The sequence below is a fragment of the Telopea speciosissima genome, chromosome 3, assembly GCF_018873765.1.
Source record: "Telopea speciosissima isolate NSW1024214 ecotype Mountain lineage chromosome 3, Tspe_v1, whole genome shotgun sequence".
NCBI lineage: Eukaryota > Viridiplantae > Streptophyta > Magnoliopsida > Proteales > Proteaceae > Telopea > Telopea speciosissima.
The window spans coordinates 5384838-5398230 of NC_057918.1; the positions used below are offsets into that span (position 1 = coordinate 5384838).

The window sequence follows — 13393 nt, forward strand, 5'->3', positions numbered from 1 at the left end:
TGCTTTCATTGAGAGTTGAACTCAAGACCTCCCGCTTACTAAACGGGTGCTCTAACCAACTGAGCTATGAAAGCTGTTGGGATTTATATACTGTATTAAATAATCTGTCAAATCTGTAAGTTTCTAGTCCTTACTTTGTTCACCATGTACAAATCTAACCCACTCTGATATACTTGGGATTCCGCCATTAACGACAGTGAGAAGGTAGTAACCAGATGGCGCAACGTTAGGCGATGGGGGAGCTTCAACAATCGCTCTCACCCAACCATCTTTCTCTCTCTCCATCCTCTCACACCACAGCCTCAGCATCCTCTGATTCATCGCGAACGCATGGGTCGCAAATGGTGGCGCATACACACTAAACTTCAAATCCCTTCCGTTCTCCCAGGGAACCTGAACTGTACCCTAAACTCTTCCCCGTACCTCACACCCTCCTGGCCATGACCGTAGCTTATCGACACGTTGCTCGGCCGTCTATGGTGGAAGGAATGATCCATGTAATAAGGCACGAAAGCCTGCAACCTCAACTCAGTAGGGAAAGCCACGTCCCTAAAGCTGTATCTCTCGTTAGGGTTTCCACCGGCGACTAATACCCTACCGTCGGGGAAAAGAACTGCCGACGAGTGATACATTCTGGCAATCTTGGTAGAGTGGAGGACTGTGAACCTTCTTCCCAGAGGTCTCTTTGGATTGTAGAGGTAAGGCTTTAAAGCTGGCCGTGTAGCTCTGTGCCATCCTGCACAACCATGTGTGGCACCGTTGATGATTAGGATCTGACCGGTGGGGAGTAAGATCATGTCATTCAAGAGACGTGGGCCCGGCATCTCCTCCATGACCTACTTGTGTTTCCTCCCTGTTACCACAGAGTGTCCTTCCTTTGCAGCACAATAGGCTCCTGATGCAGCACCGCCACACACCATGACTTCCACCTTGGAGGGAGAACATGTTTTCATGGTCTAAAGGAAGCAGTACCAAAGAATCAGAGCTTGGGTAGTTCCTGGACCCACCACCGGGCATCCTAGGGTAGGCCTTGATCACTCTGTTCCTATTGTAATTAAAGAGAATGGAATCTCTGTTGGCGAAGATGAAAAGATTCCCATCTGACGATAAGTACAGGAAAGGATACAGATTGTTCCCTCCTTCGTCCTTGTCATTAGTGTGGTGCAGGAAAGGAAGATCGAAAGACTTGTGAGACGATTTGGATTTGGGAACGATCTCTGACCCTCCATGGGGCGTGGGTCCCACACCCTAAAGGAGGGCCTCACACCTCATGGAGGATTCAGATCTATCCCCACCCGTTCCCATGTGGGTAGCAGATCTGAACTCGGTGATGAAGACCCCTTTGCCTCCCACCACAATGGTTTGATCCTTATGATAGAGTATCTGATCCGAAGAATACCACCTGTCATCCCATAACAAAACCCTAGACTCCCTCCACCCGCAGCTTCTGTGATCGTCAACATCGGCGGAGCAAGACTTGAAGTATCGGATTCTCTGGTAACCATCGCCGTGGCCGCCGGTTTGGAGAAGGGATCCATTGCTTAAAAAGGCACCGGAGGAGCACCAGGTGTCGGTTTGGAGGTCCAGAGGTCGAAGTGAATTGTGGGCAATGTGGTACTCAACGGAATGAGCCCAGCAGGAAGAGTCTTGGGGAAGGGGTTTTGGGTCGTTGGAGATGGTAGAGGATAGGCGGCATCGTCGCCTATGGAGGAGGTAATTGGAGGGACCAGCTTGGGTTTGGTCGAAGATGAGGACTGCGTTGTGATGGGTTAATTAAGACCATGTGCATGGCTACTACTCCTGTGTTGTTTGAGAGTAGCTGCCATGTTCCTTTCCTCTCTATGATGGCACTGCCAACAAGTTGAAGTAATACTAGCGGTAGAAGCATAAGGAAGGGTTTAAATTTGGGTTTGAAGCTAAGAGCAGGAAAGAAGAATTTATTGATCACTTCCATAGCTAGGGAGGGCTGTGCATGAAAAGAGAGAGGGAGTAAAGTAGCACAGATCCGTCTTTTATATTGGATTTACTTTGGTGGGACTTCCCTCTTTATTAGGCGTTCATGCGTTTGGAACTGTGGGGGAAAGCTTTGGATGTTCTTACCATCTTGGTGAGAGAGTATTTGCGATATTTGTATGTTGGAGTTCATGCAAACGCATCCCTAATCAAATAGAAAACAATCCCTTGAAACCATTCAAATGAAGAAGGTATCCAAAATTCTACAAATATGACGTACTTATTTGTAAGATATATTAAATTTTTTTTTGGTAGATACGTATTATACAAAATGATGAGAGCGATCTATGAGCAACTGCATCAATAAGCTTGAACTGTGGTGAACTATTTCATTAGAGGGCAGCAAGGTCATTTCATGTAAAGAGAGAGAACGTGCGAATCATACTCTCTCCCAGTGGCTTAGAGAACCTCTTCCTATAAAATGATAAAAAAAATGGACTTAACTCCTCTCAGGTTCCTGTCCGATCAGGTTCATAGGTTCCTCTCATAGGAGACCGGAAATGACAACCTCACCCCCTGCCCAAACACACTACCCGAGTGGGATGAGGTCGTCATTTCCGCCCTCCCTATTTGAGGAACCTACGAACCTGACCGGGCAGGAAACTTGAGAGGAGAAAAATTCATAAAAAAATAGGAAAAACTAATACTACTTGGTCGTGCGGTTCTTGCAATCAAACACAAAAACATTGCAAAAATACCACCCTACCCTTATGAAATCAAAATCACACCATGTGGATGCCCTTGGATACACTCTAATTGGCCCTCATGCTGATGCAAACGCGAAAGGATCAAACTTCTCTTATTTCTTTTACTGTCATAGCCTCTATCAAATCCATGTAACCGACCTCATTTAGTTGGGATAAAATTACGATTGTTGTTGTATAAAGTATAAACACCCACCAATGCCAATATAAAGGGATAGGGTGTCGATCCCTCTCCTAAAAATAAAATAAAATAAACAAAAATATAAAACCGATACAAAGCTCACATGAAAGAGTTAATAACTCTGTAACCATCTTTAATAAAAGGGAATTAAACAAACAGATTTCAAACCAACTAGAGTAATGTACAAGAGGGACAATCAGATCTCCTTAGATTCATGCCGTCCACCCAAGCTATGGACATCATCCTGCCATGAAATTCAACTAACACATAAAGGTCATTCCCCTGAGTCAAAAGAATTTACAAAAAAGTTGCCAATACTAATTGCAGGTGGTGCACAAATCATGCATAGGGGAGGAACTGTTCGTTGAAGTCATTCAGTAGAGCTTAATTCTAGTATGTATGGAACTCCGGCAGATAGGGCAGAACTCAAGGTCTTGTCCACACTCACAGCAGGTCTGCACAAGACAATTAAGACATGTCAACCTTCGCTCATGCCCTCAAATCTCACCAAGCAAGTAAACAAGTACATTTATGGAATTGGAATTACCTGATGTCCGCAACCAAAAGCCATATCTTTAGGATTAGTAAGGCAGATAGGGCAGACCTGTCCAAGGTCCCAAAAAAAATAATAACTAATGCTATTTAAAGGATTCAGGTCAAACGACACCAATATGTTAAATTTACCAGATAGCTATATAAAAAGTTCAAAAAAAAATTGTCTAAACTATTGCCAAAGTTTTTCTTCACTCATTGTGAAAAGATTCCCTCCCTCCCTTTCCCCCTCCCCCCACACTAATTTAGGGAAATCCAAAATACCCTTTCCACTACCAGGGGTCTCATCCATACGTCAAAACCCTTGAGTTGAGAGATCTCTCTTCACCGTGGGTGAAGAAAAACTCGGTCCTAATCAAAGCATGTTCCAAAGAAAATGGAGGACCCTTTTCCATCAGAATTTTCATGAGAAATGGGCCTCTTCTGGGGAAAAAAATACTCAGTTCCAGAATCCAAATGGATGACCATGAGAATACCTGGTTATCATAAGCAGAACTTGCAGGTGGAGCAGTACTGTAAGTCTTCTCATTTTCATAATAAGGAGGTTCTCTTTGCTGGAAACTACTTTGTCTCTGCTGGAAACTACTTTGCCTCTGCTGGAAACTACTTGAACGAGAAGAAGGTTTTGAGTTGCCAGAAGCTTGACCATATACAGGCGTGGGGAGAGGAACCCTGTCTGGAGCCTCCCCTCTACGGCGACTGCTTGAACACATGAGAAAATCAGAGCAGTTATATTGAGTTTTAAGCACCAGATACATGTTTTCATGCCAAAGAATGAGAGATGAAAAAGTGAATAAGAGGTGAACATAAGAGCTTCAAAATCCAACAGGTAGAATGCAGCATTACCCCAGTATGTTGAGCTCTATTGTCGCCTTATACTGAGAAGGTATTTCCATCAAGGCTGCAAGAGCAAACTCTGTTTCTTTCCTGGAAACTGGTACATTCTTCAACAGAATCTCTGTAAAATTCACAAACTGAAAAGCACAGGATAGCCATTTCCTATTCAGCATTTACTGACAATACCAAACAACCAAAGAACTAAAGGAAGATAGAACTTCAGTGTCCCCTATTTACAACAACATCCAAGCCTTATCCCAACTTAATGGGGTCGGCTACATGGATCCAATAGAATTTCAGTGTCACCTATTTGTTACCTGAAAATTATCAAAGGCTCGAGCAGGTATATTGTCATCAAATTCCCTCATCATATCCCAAGGTCCATCTCCAACTCCGACTAAAATAATTGACAAAGGGTACGCACTGCAGGAGAAATGAGCATATTAAAATAAGAATGTGGGTTTCTTTAATTTTATTTTTTGCTCAAGGGCCATGAATGAAACAATGTACCACCTTGCTTTCACGATTGATTCAACAGTTTTTTGCTCCTGTGGACTTAGCTGGCCATTCTCCGTATCGACACTTCTTGTTACCTGTGTAACCCATGGTTTGTGTGTTAAAACAAACACCCAAGAAACACGAATAGAAAACAAAACAGAGCAACATGACAGAGATTTAACGTGGTTCATACACCAATATGGTGTGCTACGTCCACGAGCGAAGCTGAAGATGATTCACTATGTAATGGAAGAAGATACAATGTGGAGATCTCTCAAGAACACCCAAAACAATAGCAAGAACTCTCACCCAAAACCCTAGCTCAAAAAATCCCCCTTTCTCGCGCCTTTCACTTACTTACACAACAAGACACGCGAACATAAATATTCATATTAACCTGAAGATGATTCACTATGTAATGGAAGAAGCTACAATGTGGAGATCTCTCAAGAACACCCAAAACAACAGCAAGAACTCTCACCCAAAACCCTAGCTCAAAAAATCCACCTTTCTAGGGCCTTTCACTTACACAACAAGACACGAAAACATAAATACTCCTATCGACCCAAACCCTCTGCTACCATCACAAACCTCAGAAAAAATCCCATTCGGAACGCCACCAAAATATGTCGGAGCGGGTCAATCTTCGAAACAGGTACAAGAATTCGAGACACACATAACAAAATGAGATAACCCTTGCACCAGCTGGAAAGTACAATAGCCTAGTACATCACGGATAGGCAATCCACCCATACTTAAGCGTTTTTCTATTGAAAATTAAAAATTCATTGTTACATTTATTTGATGTTCCCTACATTTTTAGTGGACATTCACATTTTTCCACTACCAACCATAGTTGTCAAGGCATCACCTAGGTAGGCAACTAGGTGCCCACACTATTTTTTTTTTTTAAGTCTAAAAAAGAACAAATTAAGGGGGGGGGGGAATTGTTTTTTAAACAAGAATCAGAATATAAAATGGCACGTCCTCAAATAAGGTGTTGCCTTAGCCTTGCCTAGGCATTGCTAGGTACCCAGGCGCCTCACAACCATCATGCCATGCCTAGCGCTATGAAACCTATGCTATCAACTGATAATAATTGAAACAAGTTATGACCTGATCTGAGCACATATATGAAAAAGCTACCCCCAAGATACACTACATTGTACATGCTACATATGAAAGAAGTAATCCATCTTATTCTCTCACAAAAACAGAGCATATGGTGAGTAAATTTAGTAACAATAGAACTGAAAGTGGGGTAATAAAAATTTGATGATGGAGATCTACTGTAAAGTGATAATTTAAGTACCCAGTTTCAATCATAAATAAAGAACAAGAAATAGAGGATGGCACTGCACACAAAAAAATAGAACAAGATGGATGAAATGGAGAGGTGCATTCAAAGTGTTGTGTGAATGAAAATTTTATAGGACAACTATACGACCAACAAGGATGTATGGAGTTGAATATTGGACAGTAAGAAACAACATATAAACAAATTAGTGTAGCTATGAGGATGTTTAGATGGACGAGTAATAAAACTACAAAAGATAACATAAGGAATTAGAAAATTAGGGTTAATTTTGGGAGTAGCTCTGATACATGACAAGTTGGGAGAATGTTGTTTACGGAGGCACAGACATAAACAATGGAGGTCTTCGAATGCTCCAATAAGAAGCAGTGATATGATGCAGATTAGGGGAGCTAAAAGAACCCAAGGAGAAGTGGTGAGGAAAAACATGCATAACTTAAGGTTAATAGCAAGTATGTCTTTGAATAGAGCCAATCGGAGGAAGAAGACCCATGTAGCCAACCCCATTTAGTTAGGAGAAGGCTGAGTTGAATCGAGTTACAGAGGAAACAAATTCAAACTCAAATTTGAACTACTAAAACTAACCAATATATCAAGTGACAAACCCATGGCTTGCCCAATAACTGAAACGTGGAAAAATAAAGGGAAGTAAAATCCAGTATCTCATCAAACAACCTTACAATGTAGTGTCACAACCAACATATGGCATGGTAGCTTACGACCACCATGCAATATACTTGCTGTCAAAGTTGAAGCTAAAATAAGCATTCTACAAAAGAACGGTTGTTCATTAAACTAAAAATAGAAACTTGAACCCAAAAAAAAGGGTACCTGCCCATCAGCTATTATCAATAAAACATGGTACTGGCCACCACTTTGCTCGACAATAGTCATAGCCATTTCAATAATAGGGGCAAATGATGTTGGTCCTGTCATAAGGAAACAGAAAAAAATGAATCAGATTGCTCATTTCTCCAAAACAATAACAATGCAATGGAGAAAGTCAAACCTGCCAATCGTAAATTCGGGACTATTTCTTTGTATCGAGCCAATGCTTCCTCAAACCCATCACAAGGTCTCTCATCAGGATAGAAACTAAAGACATCTTGATCATGTGTTGATGCTGAGAAAATGTAGAAGAGAGTACATCACTAATCTACAATCAATATAAAGTTAGCTACAAAATCCATCAAAGCATGTGATCATAAGAAACTACCATCTCCAAATCCAAAACAGGGTATCAAATTATCCTCATCAAAAGCAGTTAATGTTCTTCCAATGATAGATATTGCTTGCTCGTAGGGATTTAGAGTGTCTCCAATGTGATGCAAGCTTCGTCGATTGAATGACCTAGCACCTAATATAAAAGCAATGTCAAACTTGTTGCAATACCACTCATCAAAGAACTGAAGAGGTTTTAAAGCAGATAAATGAGTCAAACCTGTCCACTCATTGCTTTTAGTGAAGTCAATACCAACAATGAGATTAGAAGATTCGAGACCAGCATGTGCAAGAGCCTCCGTAACCTGTTTGGCAGATGAATTGTTGATCATGATTAGTTTTAGAATAATCATAATTAAACTGTGTCATACCAATGGCATTCAAAGTGAGAACTTCATATAATAAATTTAAGCTATATGTTAAATTACACCCCCTCCCCCATGAAAAATCCATATAACAATTGCACCAACAAACCAGAAAGATAAATTATAGATGAAATCAAAAAGAAGAAAATAGTATCAGTTTACTACAATGTTTCCAATCTCAGACCAACCAGGATGGCCAAACTGGTTGACCTGGGATCTAGATGCTTCCTTGCATTGGCCTTGAGAATTACCTCAAAGTGACATAACTCATAAGACTGAAGAGTGGTAGGACAAGGAAAATCACTTCAAACCACCATCCATGAGTTCAAGAACCAAAAATTAATCTAGTGTAAATAACTCCTACAAAAGGAATTATTTAAATTTTTTTAAAATAAAATTGGATGTGTCCATGGGTGTTGGGTGGGGGGTATGTGTGTGTGTGTGTGTGTGGGAGAGAGAGGGAGACAGCACAGAGAGCCAGAACAGACAATTAACATCACTGCTATCATTCAATTACCAAAACGGACAATTAACATCACTGCTATCATTCAATTACCAAAAATTTTAGCTAATAATTTATTTATTAGCCCATCCAACAAAAATAATTCATGCTGGCCACATTTTAAAGGAATTCCACGGCAGGAGACCTAAATGGTTCAAAACCAATCATTAGAGATAGTATTACTTGCTATTTTTTTATAAATGATCAAAGAATACGAAGATAGTACAAAACAACTCAAGTACTCAACCCAACACAACTACGCATTATCCCACTTAAATGGGTTTGGAACACTGAACCTGTTTCACCATTCAACTCCACTCAAACTCATTAAAAAAAAAAAAAAAAAAAATTTAAAATTTGCTCGACCAAATTTAAAACCTATAAAATAATAGTATCCTAACACATAATGTTTTTATTGTTCATAACCACAGAATTATAAAGTGTGGATAATCAACGCTGCAGTTTCAGCCATAGGCACAACCGAGAGATTACCGTCTTAGTCAACCAAAACAAGAGGCATATAGCTACACAAGCAGTTAATAGAAGTGAGGCAAAACTTCTTCCTTATTATATAGAAAAATAATAATAAAATACTTAATAAAGTATTAAAAAAACATAATATAACACTTAAATATCTAACCATATATATCGAATATACTCCAAACCCTTATTTTTCTTGAGCAAACCAAAATCCACATTTCTTTTCACTAAATTCATGATTCATTTCTAAGGTCTCTTCACAAATACATTTGATATATATATATAAAAGAGGCCTCAAAAACTCCTTATGGCAAGTGCACTGCAACCTTAGTTGCCAAATTGAGAACTGAAAAGAAGAAACAAGAAGTGAGAAGTAATAGCTTCTCTCCTAGTACAAAGATTATTTTCTACTCCAATATTGCATGTAAGCGAATTATAGCGCTTGACAAATAAAGATTTTTTAACCATAGTAAGCTGTTTTTCGTATACATGTTCTTTTTTGTCAAAAAGAACCAAAGAATGGATCATCATCATCATCGCCACCTTAGTTTATGAATGGCATCCAATCATTAGCTCTATGTTTTCATTCAGTCATTTCCTCTAGTAAGCAATAGTATGAAAAGATTATATTACCCATTCAACCCCTTCCTAATGTAGAAAATCATGTAGTTAATTATTGCATTGGCTGTCATCAAAATGTCCCCAACTTGAAATTCTAAGTTGGGCCTTAATTTGTGGAACATCAATTGTTCAGATTTTCAGTAATTCCACTGTTAGAACTCAGAGAGCTTGCAGAAGATCAGGACTTTGATGACATTGTCTGGACATCAAAAATCCCTTATGTCTATCTCTGAATCTTATCTATTGTATGTGCTTGATTGTTGTGGTATAGCAATTTCTTCCAGAAAGCATGCCTTGTAACATTATCAGGGAAAGCCCATGAGATGTAAACTCAACTCATATGGGCAATGTTCTCCCTCATTCCAACAACTCCACTTTAACTTCAAATGTCGTATTAAAAAGAATATCCAGTCAGGCAATAATGACCCACCGAAATAGTCACATGTAGTTATACAAGCCTGATTCCAAAACTTTGCCATGGTAAGGTGAAAACTAGCACCAAAATTCTCCACAAGCAATGCATCCTTAGCCAACATGACTGTCAAACTCTAAAATCCCTTAGCCTAATCACCGAGAGGGAACCCTGTCAGATTCCAAAGAACTACAACAGAAGATACAGACTTGAGGATCAGGAACAGCAGAATATTATGCCCCAGAATACACAGGTCCTCCTAACTTCCCCCCTTTTCATTTGGTAGAAAGGATCCTAATAACACTTGCCCAATGAAAAAAAGCTCCTAGGTCATCACAAGAAGAGGCTGGTTATAGTTCTCAATGCAAGTAGCCATAACAGCATTAGCAAGTCTTATGTATCTGAATACTTCAGCTGTACACGAGTCCCTCGATTCTGTTATAATCCCTTTCATTTAAGTAATTTTTGCATGATCTAGTACCATAGTTAGACATCAGATGAAACACAATAAAGGAAACAATTGAGATCCTACACAGGGCACCCGAAGAAAAAAGAAAGAACTGTGTACCATACAGAGTACATGGCCTAACCTGTTCCAAGGAATTGTAGTTATCAGCTATCCTGGAATACTTCCTCTCCAACTTCTTTCTTGGATTGCCCCGATTACCATATGGTGAAGGTGAAGAAGGCGCATACTGCGGCTGAGGCGCATACTGATGCTGGGGCGCATAGGATGGGGGTTGTTGAGTATATGGCGATTGCGGATAGCCATGATGATTAAAGGAAGAACTCGACCCATACGACGAATTGTATCTCGAACTGGAACTCTCCCTTGAACTTTTACCCCCCATCAAACTCTGTAATCTACTGAAACAGTCTGATATGCTAAAAATCTGACCTCTCACCTCCGCAACAAAAGCCCTAAAACTGGCAGAAGTAATCAAACCCACCACCAACAAAGCAACCAGCCACCATAAGGAACCTAACAAAAGCTGGAAGAGGAACATGCAACTTCGAACTTGTAAGTTGCAACAGCATAAAACTAATTCTTATTCAAATTACCAGCTAACAAGAAAGTGGAAAAGGTAATGCAGAAATTTCCACCGATGAGATACAAAAGAACGAATCTCTATACAGAAGACTCAGCGGCTTTCTTCCCCTCCCTCAGGCTATGTACACAATTTGCTCAAGCAAAAGCAAGTTCCAGGAAAGAACAGCATTATCCTTCGAAATCTGAAACAAATACCAAAAAGGCCGCTATCGACAAACATTAGAACGGAGAACCGACATTAGGAAAATATTTTCTCAACTCTTCCGTCCAAATTCTTCCCAACCTAATAAATCAAAAGAAAAATAAAGCCTAATGGATTCTGAATCAACACGCTTACTCTTACAAGAAAACAAAATTAAAAGAAAAAATAAAAACCTGCAACTGTAACTAAATTTATTTAAACAGATTGCATTCCTTCAGAAAGTAGGAAAATAAAAGACCGTAGAGTCCAAAACGCAACTTCATCTTTAAGGAAACAGTAAAAGTGGGTCAACTAATGACTCTTCCCAATTTGACTTTAATTCTATGTGGAATCAAATACGAATCTTTAAAACAAGGCTTAAATCCTGCCGTAATTAATTCCAAATCTAAAATGTAGCCATAAGAAAACCTTAATCCCCCGAATTCGGCATTAGAAATCACGACTTAGCGGCAAAATTTTCGAGAGATAACAGATCCTTACGTCGATAAAAGCAATTCAGCCTCTGCAGATTCAGCACTTCCATGGCTGTCATCCACATGACCACATACCTGCTACTTTTCGCTCGTGAAGTCGTGAGGGAGAGAGACGCAGTGAGAGAAAGAGAGAGAGAATAAACAATGGGAAATTGGGAACAGGTTATATGGATAGACGCCCTATCGACAGACATGCCACGTGGCAGGTGAGATATGAAAAAATTTAGGAACATGCGAACGTGTAAGTTTCAGTAAAAAGGAATTTGACACGTGGAAAAAACAAAACAATGTATATAATAGAGACGTACTTTAGGAAGAAGCCAAGAAGGTATGCGAGGATTAATAGTGGTATTTAAATTTAAAAGTTGACATGTAGCGAACCACAATCATTTCCTACTTGAATTTACCATACCACCCTTCTATAGAGGCGATCCCGGGAGAAGGGCTTTTTCGTAAATGTATAAAAAGCGGAGTTGCTTTATCTGATCGAAAAGCTTTAACAGCTTTGGACCTTTGGTGGTTATAAATCAAACCGGTGGAAGTTTCCTAGAAGGTCCAATTTCCATCCACATTTACCCGGCAAAAAGCATTTGCACTGAGATTTGCTGACTGCGCCAATCAATTTCAAGGAGCGACGATTCCTTGTTTCTAGAGTACGATAAAATTGTAAGACACGCCACGTCCACTTGTATTTTGTCAAAAAAATTTGTAGTTTGGTTGCAAGTTCTCAGCCGTTTGTTTGGCTTTGTTCAACGTTGATTACGAATCCATGACCTCGTAAAGACGATGACGACTAGAATGGACTTTTTTATTACTCTCCAAATCAACGATCGTCTTGTAATTTTGACTTCTGACTTTTTTATTTTGATATCGTTCATTCTGTACAATTGTTGCGAAACTCGCCGTTGGATTTCGAAGCTGTATTCGTCAATCGGACGGTGCAGGTTCGTAGGAATAATTTTTAAGGTTTCCCTTGTAATTGCGGCTTGTGCCAAATTGTCATCTCGGACTCTTCGCCCCAACAACATACACCGACCGAGTCGGTGAGTCAGAGTCATTGACGGCTTTTTACCGACGGTGACAACTAATTCTGACCGACACGGTGAGGGGGCTACCGGGTCTGGCGATAACCGGCCAGGCTCGGAAGTAAGACTGAAGTCTCTAGGGCACATACCTGCCACGCGGCAGTACATCTGGAATATATATTTTTGAGAAAAATATCTAACAATCAACGCTTTTTTATCAGTCTTCTCTCTGTTTTGTAAAGAAAACAGAATATCATATTGTAACCAAAATCGTGTCGCCTTTTTTCAAATCCTGGTGTTTCAGACGAATCATTTTTTAATTTATTCTTTTTCGGATTGGAGCAATGACCGTCTTATGATGAGAAAAATAAAAGGGGACTAATAGACCAACAATTGCTTAGCTCAATTGGTGAGCCGTGGTGCGCTTCATGACCATGCTCATCAAGAGGTATCAAGTTTGAGTCTCTTGGTTGGTATCGTATCCCCTCCCTGTTTGATCTCCCCTTCCCCCTTCTATCAACTAGATATGTAAAAGCTCCCAATTAATTTTGCCCAAGTTTCATGTATTTTTAGTAGGATGACTTGCCCTAGTTTGCTAATTATGCTTTTAAGATAATTTACTTTTTTTCTACAATAGTAAAATCTTATCATTTTACATTATTTAATTTTTTAAAAAAAACATCTTTTTTTATTCCTACATTAAATAAGGACTAAGCAAGAGGCCACTAACCTTGTAAAGCTTCAAACCGCTACTAAGAAAAATTGATCAAACTTAAGCTGAAAGATGCAATATATTGAACGAAATACCAATATGGACTATGGATTCGTTCTTAGTGTAGCAAAGAGAGTGCGAAGTAGAGAATGAAATAGTTATAGTGAAAGAGATAAATAGAGAGTCGGTAGAGGAAGTTAACGTATCAAATTATTCATAGTATGGGTTT

The 13393-nt window shown here is 39.7% G+C and overlaps 1 protein-coding gene, 1 non-coding gene and 1 pseudogene across 4 annotated transcripts; all 3 read right to left on the minus strand.

Annotated features, from left to right (window-relative positions):
• On the minus strand, positions 1-74 carry TRNAT-AGU. The gene has a single exon. It is a non-coding gene; the product is annotated as a tRNA-Thr (tRNA).
• A 49-nt stretch (positions 75-123) lies between these two features.
• Positions 124-1954, minus strand: LOC122654033 (annotated as a pseudogene).
• Positions 1955-3077: 1123 nt separating this feature from the next.
• LOC122656040 (E3 ubiquitin-protein ligase RGLG2-like) lies at positions 3078-10913 on the minus strand. Of its 3 annotated transcripts, none has more exons than XM_043850468.1 (12): positions 10764-10913; positions 10292-10628; positions 7542-7626; positions 7317-7457; positions 7110-7223; positions 6932-7029; positions 4801-4880; positions 4605-4710; positions 4297-4424; positions 3927-4149; positions 3446-3502; positions 3078-3353 (listed from the first exon to the last, which is right to left on the minus strand). In XM_043850468.1, the coding sequence occupies exons 2-12, from the start codon at positions 10550-10552 to the stop codon at positions 3273-3275; spliced, it is 1374 nt and encodes a 457-aa protein (XP_043706403.1). In that variant the 5' UTR covers positions 10553-10628; positions 10764-10913; the 3' UTR covers positions 3078-3272. The 3 variants fall into 3 exon arrangements, with proteins under 3 accessions (XP_043706403.1, XP_043706402.1, XP_043706401.1); XM_043850467.1 differs by having other exon boundaries at positions 10292-10646; XM_043850466.1 differs by having other exon boundaries at positions 10292-10913.
• Between the last annotated feature and the right edge of the window lie 2480 nt (positions 10914-13393).

Bases quoted from the DNA above. Each gene is read 5' to 3' on its own strand.
- LOC122656040 (XM_043850466.1), bottom strand. From the start codon at position 10,708: ATGTTCCTCTTCCAGCTTTTGTTAGGTTCCTTATGGTGGCTGGTTGCT. The intron at 4,711-4,800 runs GTGGTACATTGT...TTTCTCCTGCAG, and splicing joins GAATCAATCGTGAAAGCAAG to TGCGTACCCTTTGTCAATTA. The intron at 3,354-3,445 runs GTAATTCCAATT...TGTCTTGTGCAG, and splicing joins CTTTTGGTTGCGGACATCAG to ACCTGCTGTGAGTGTGGACA.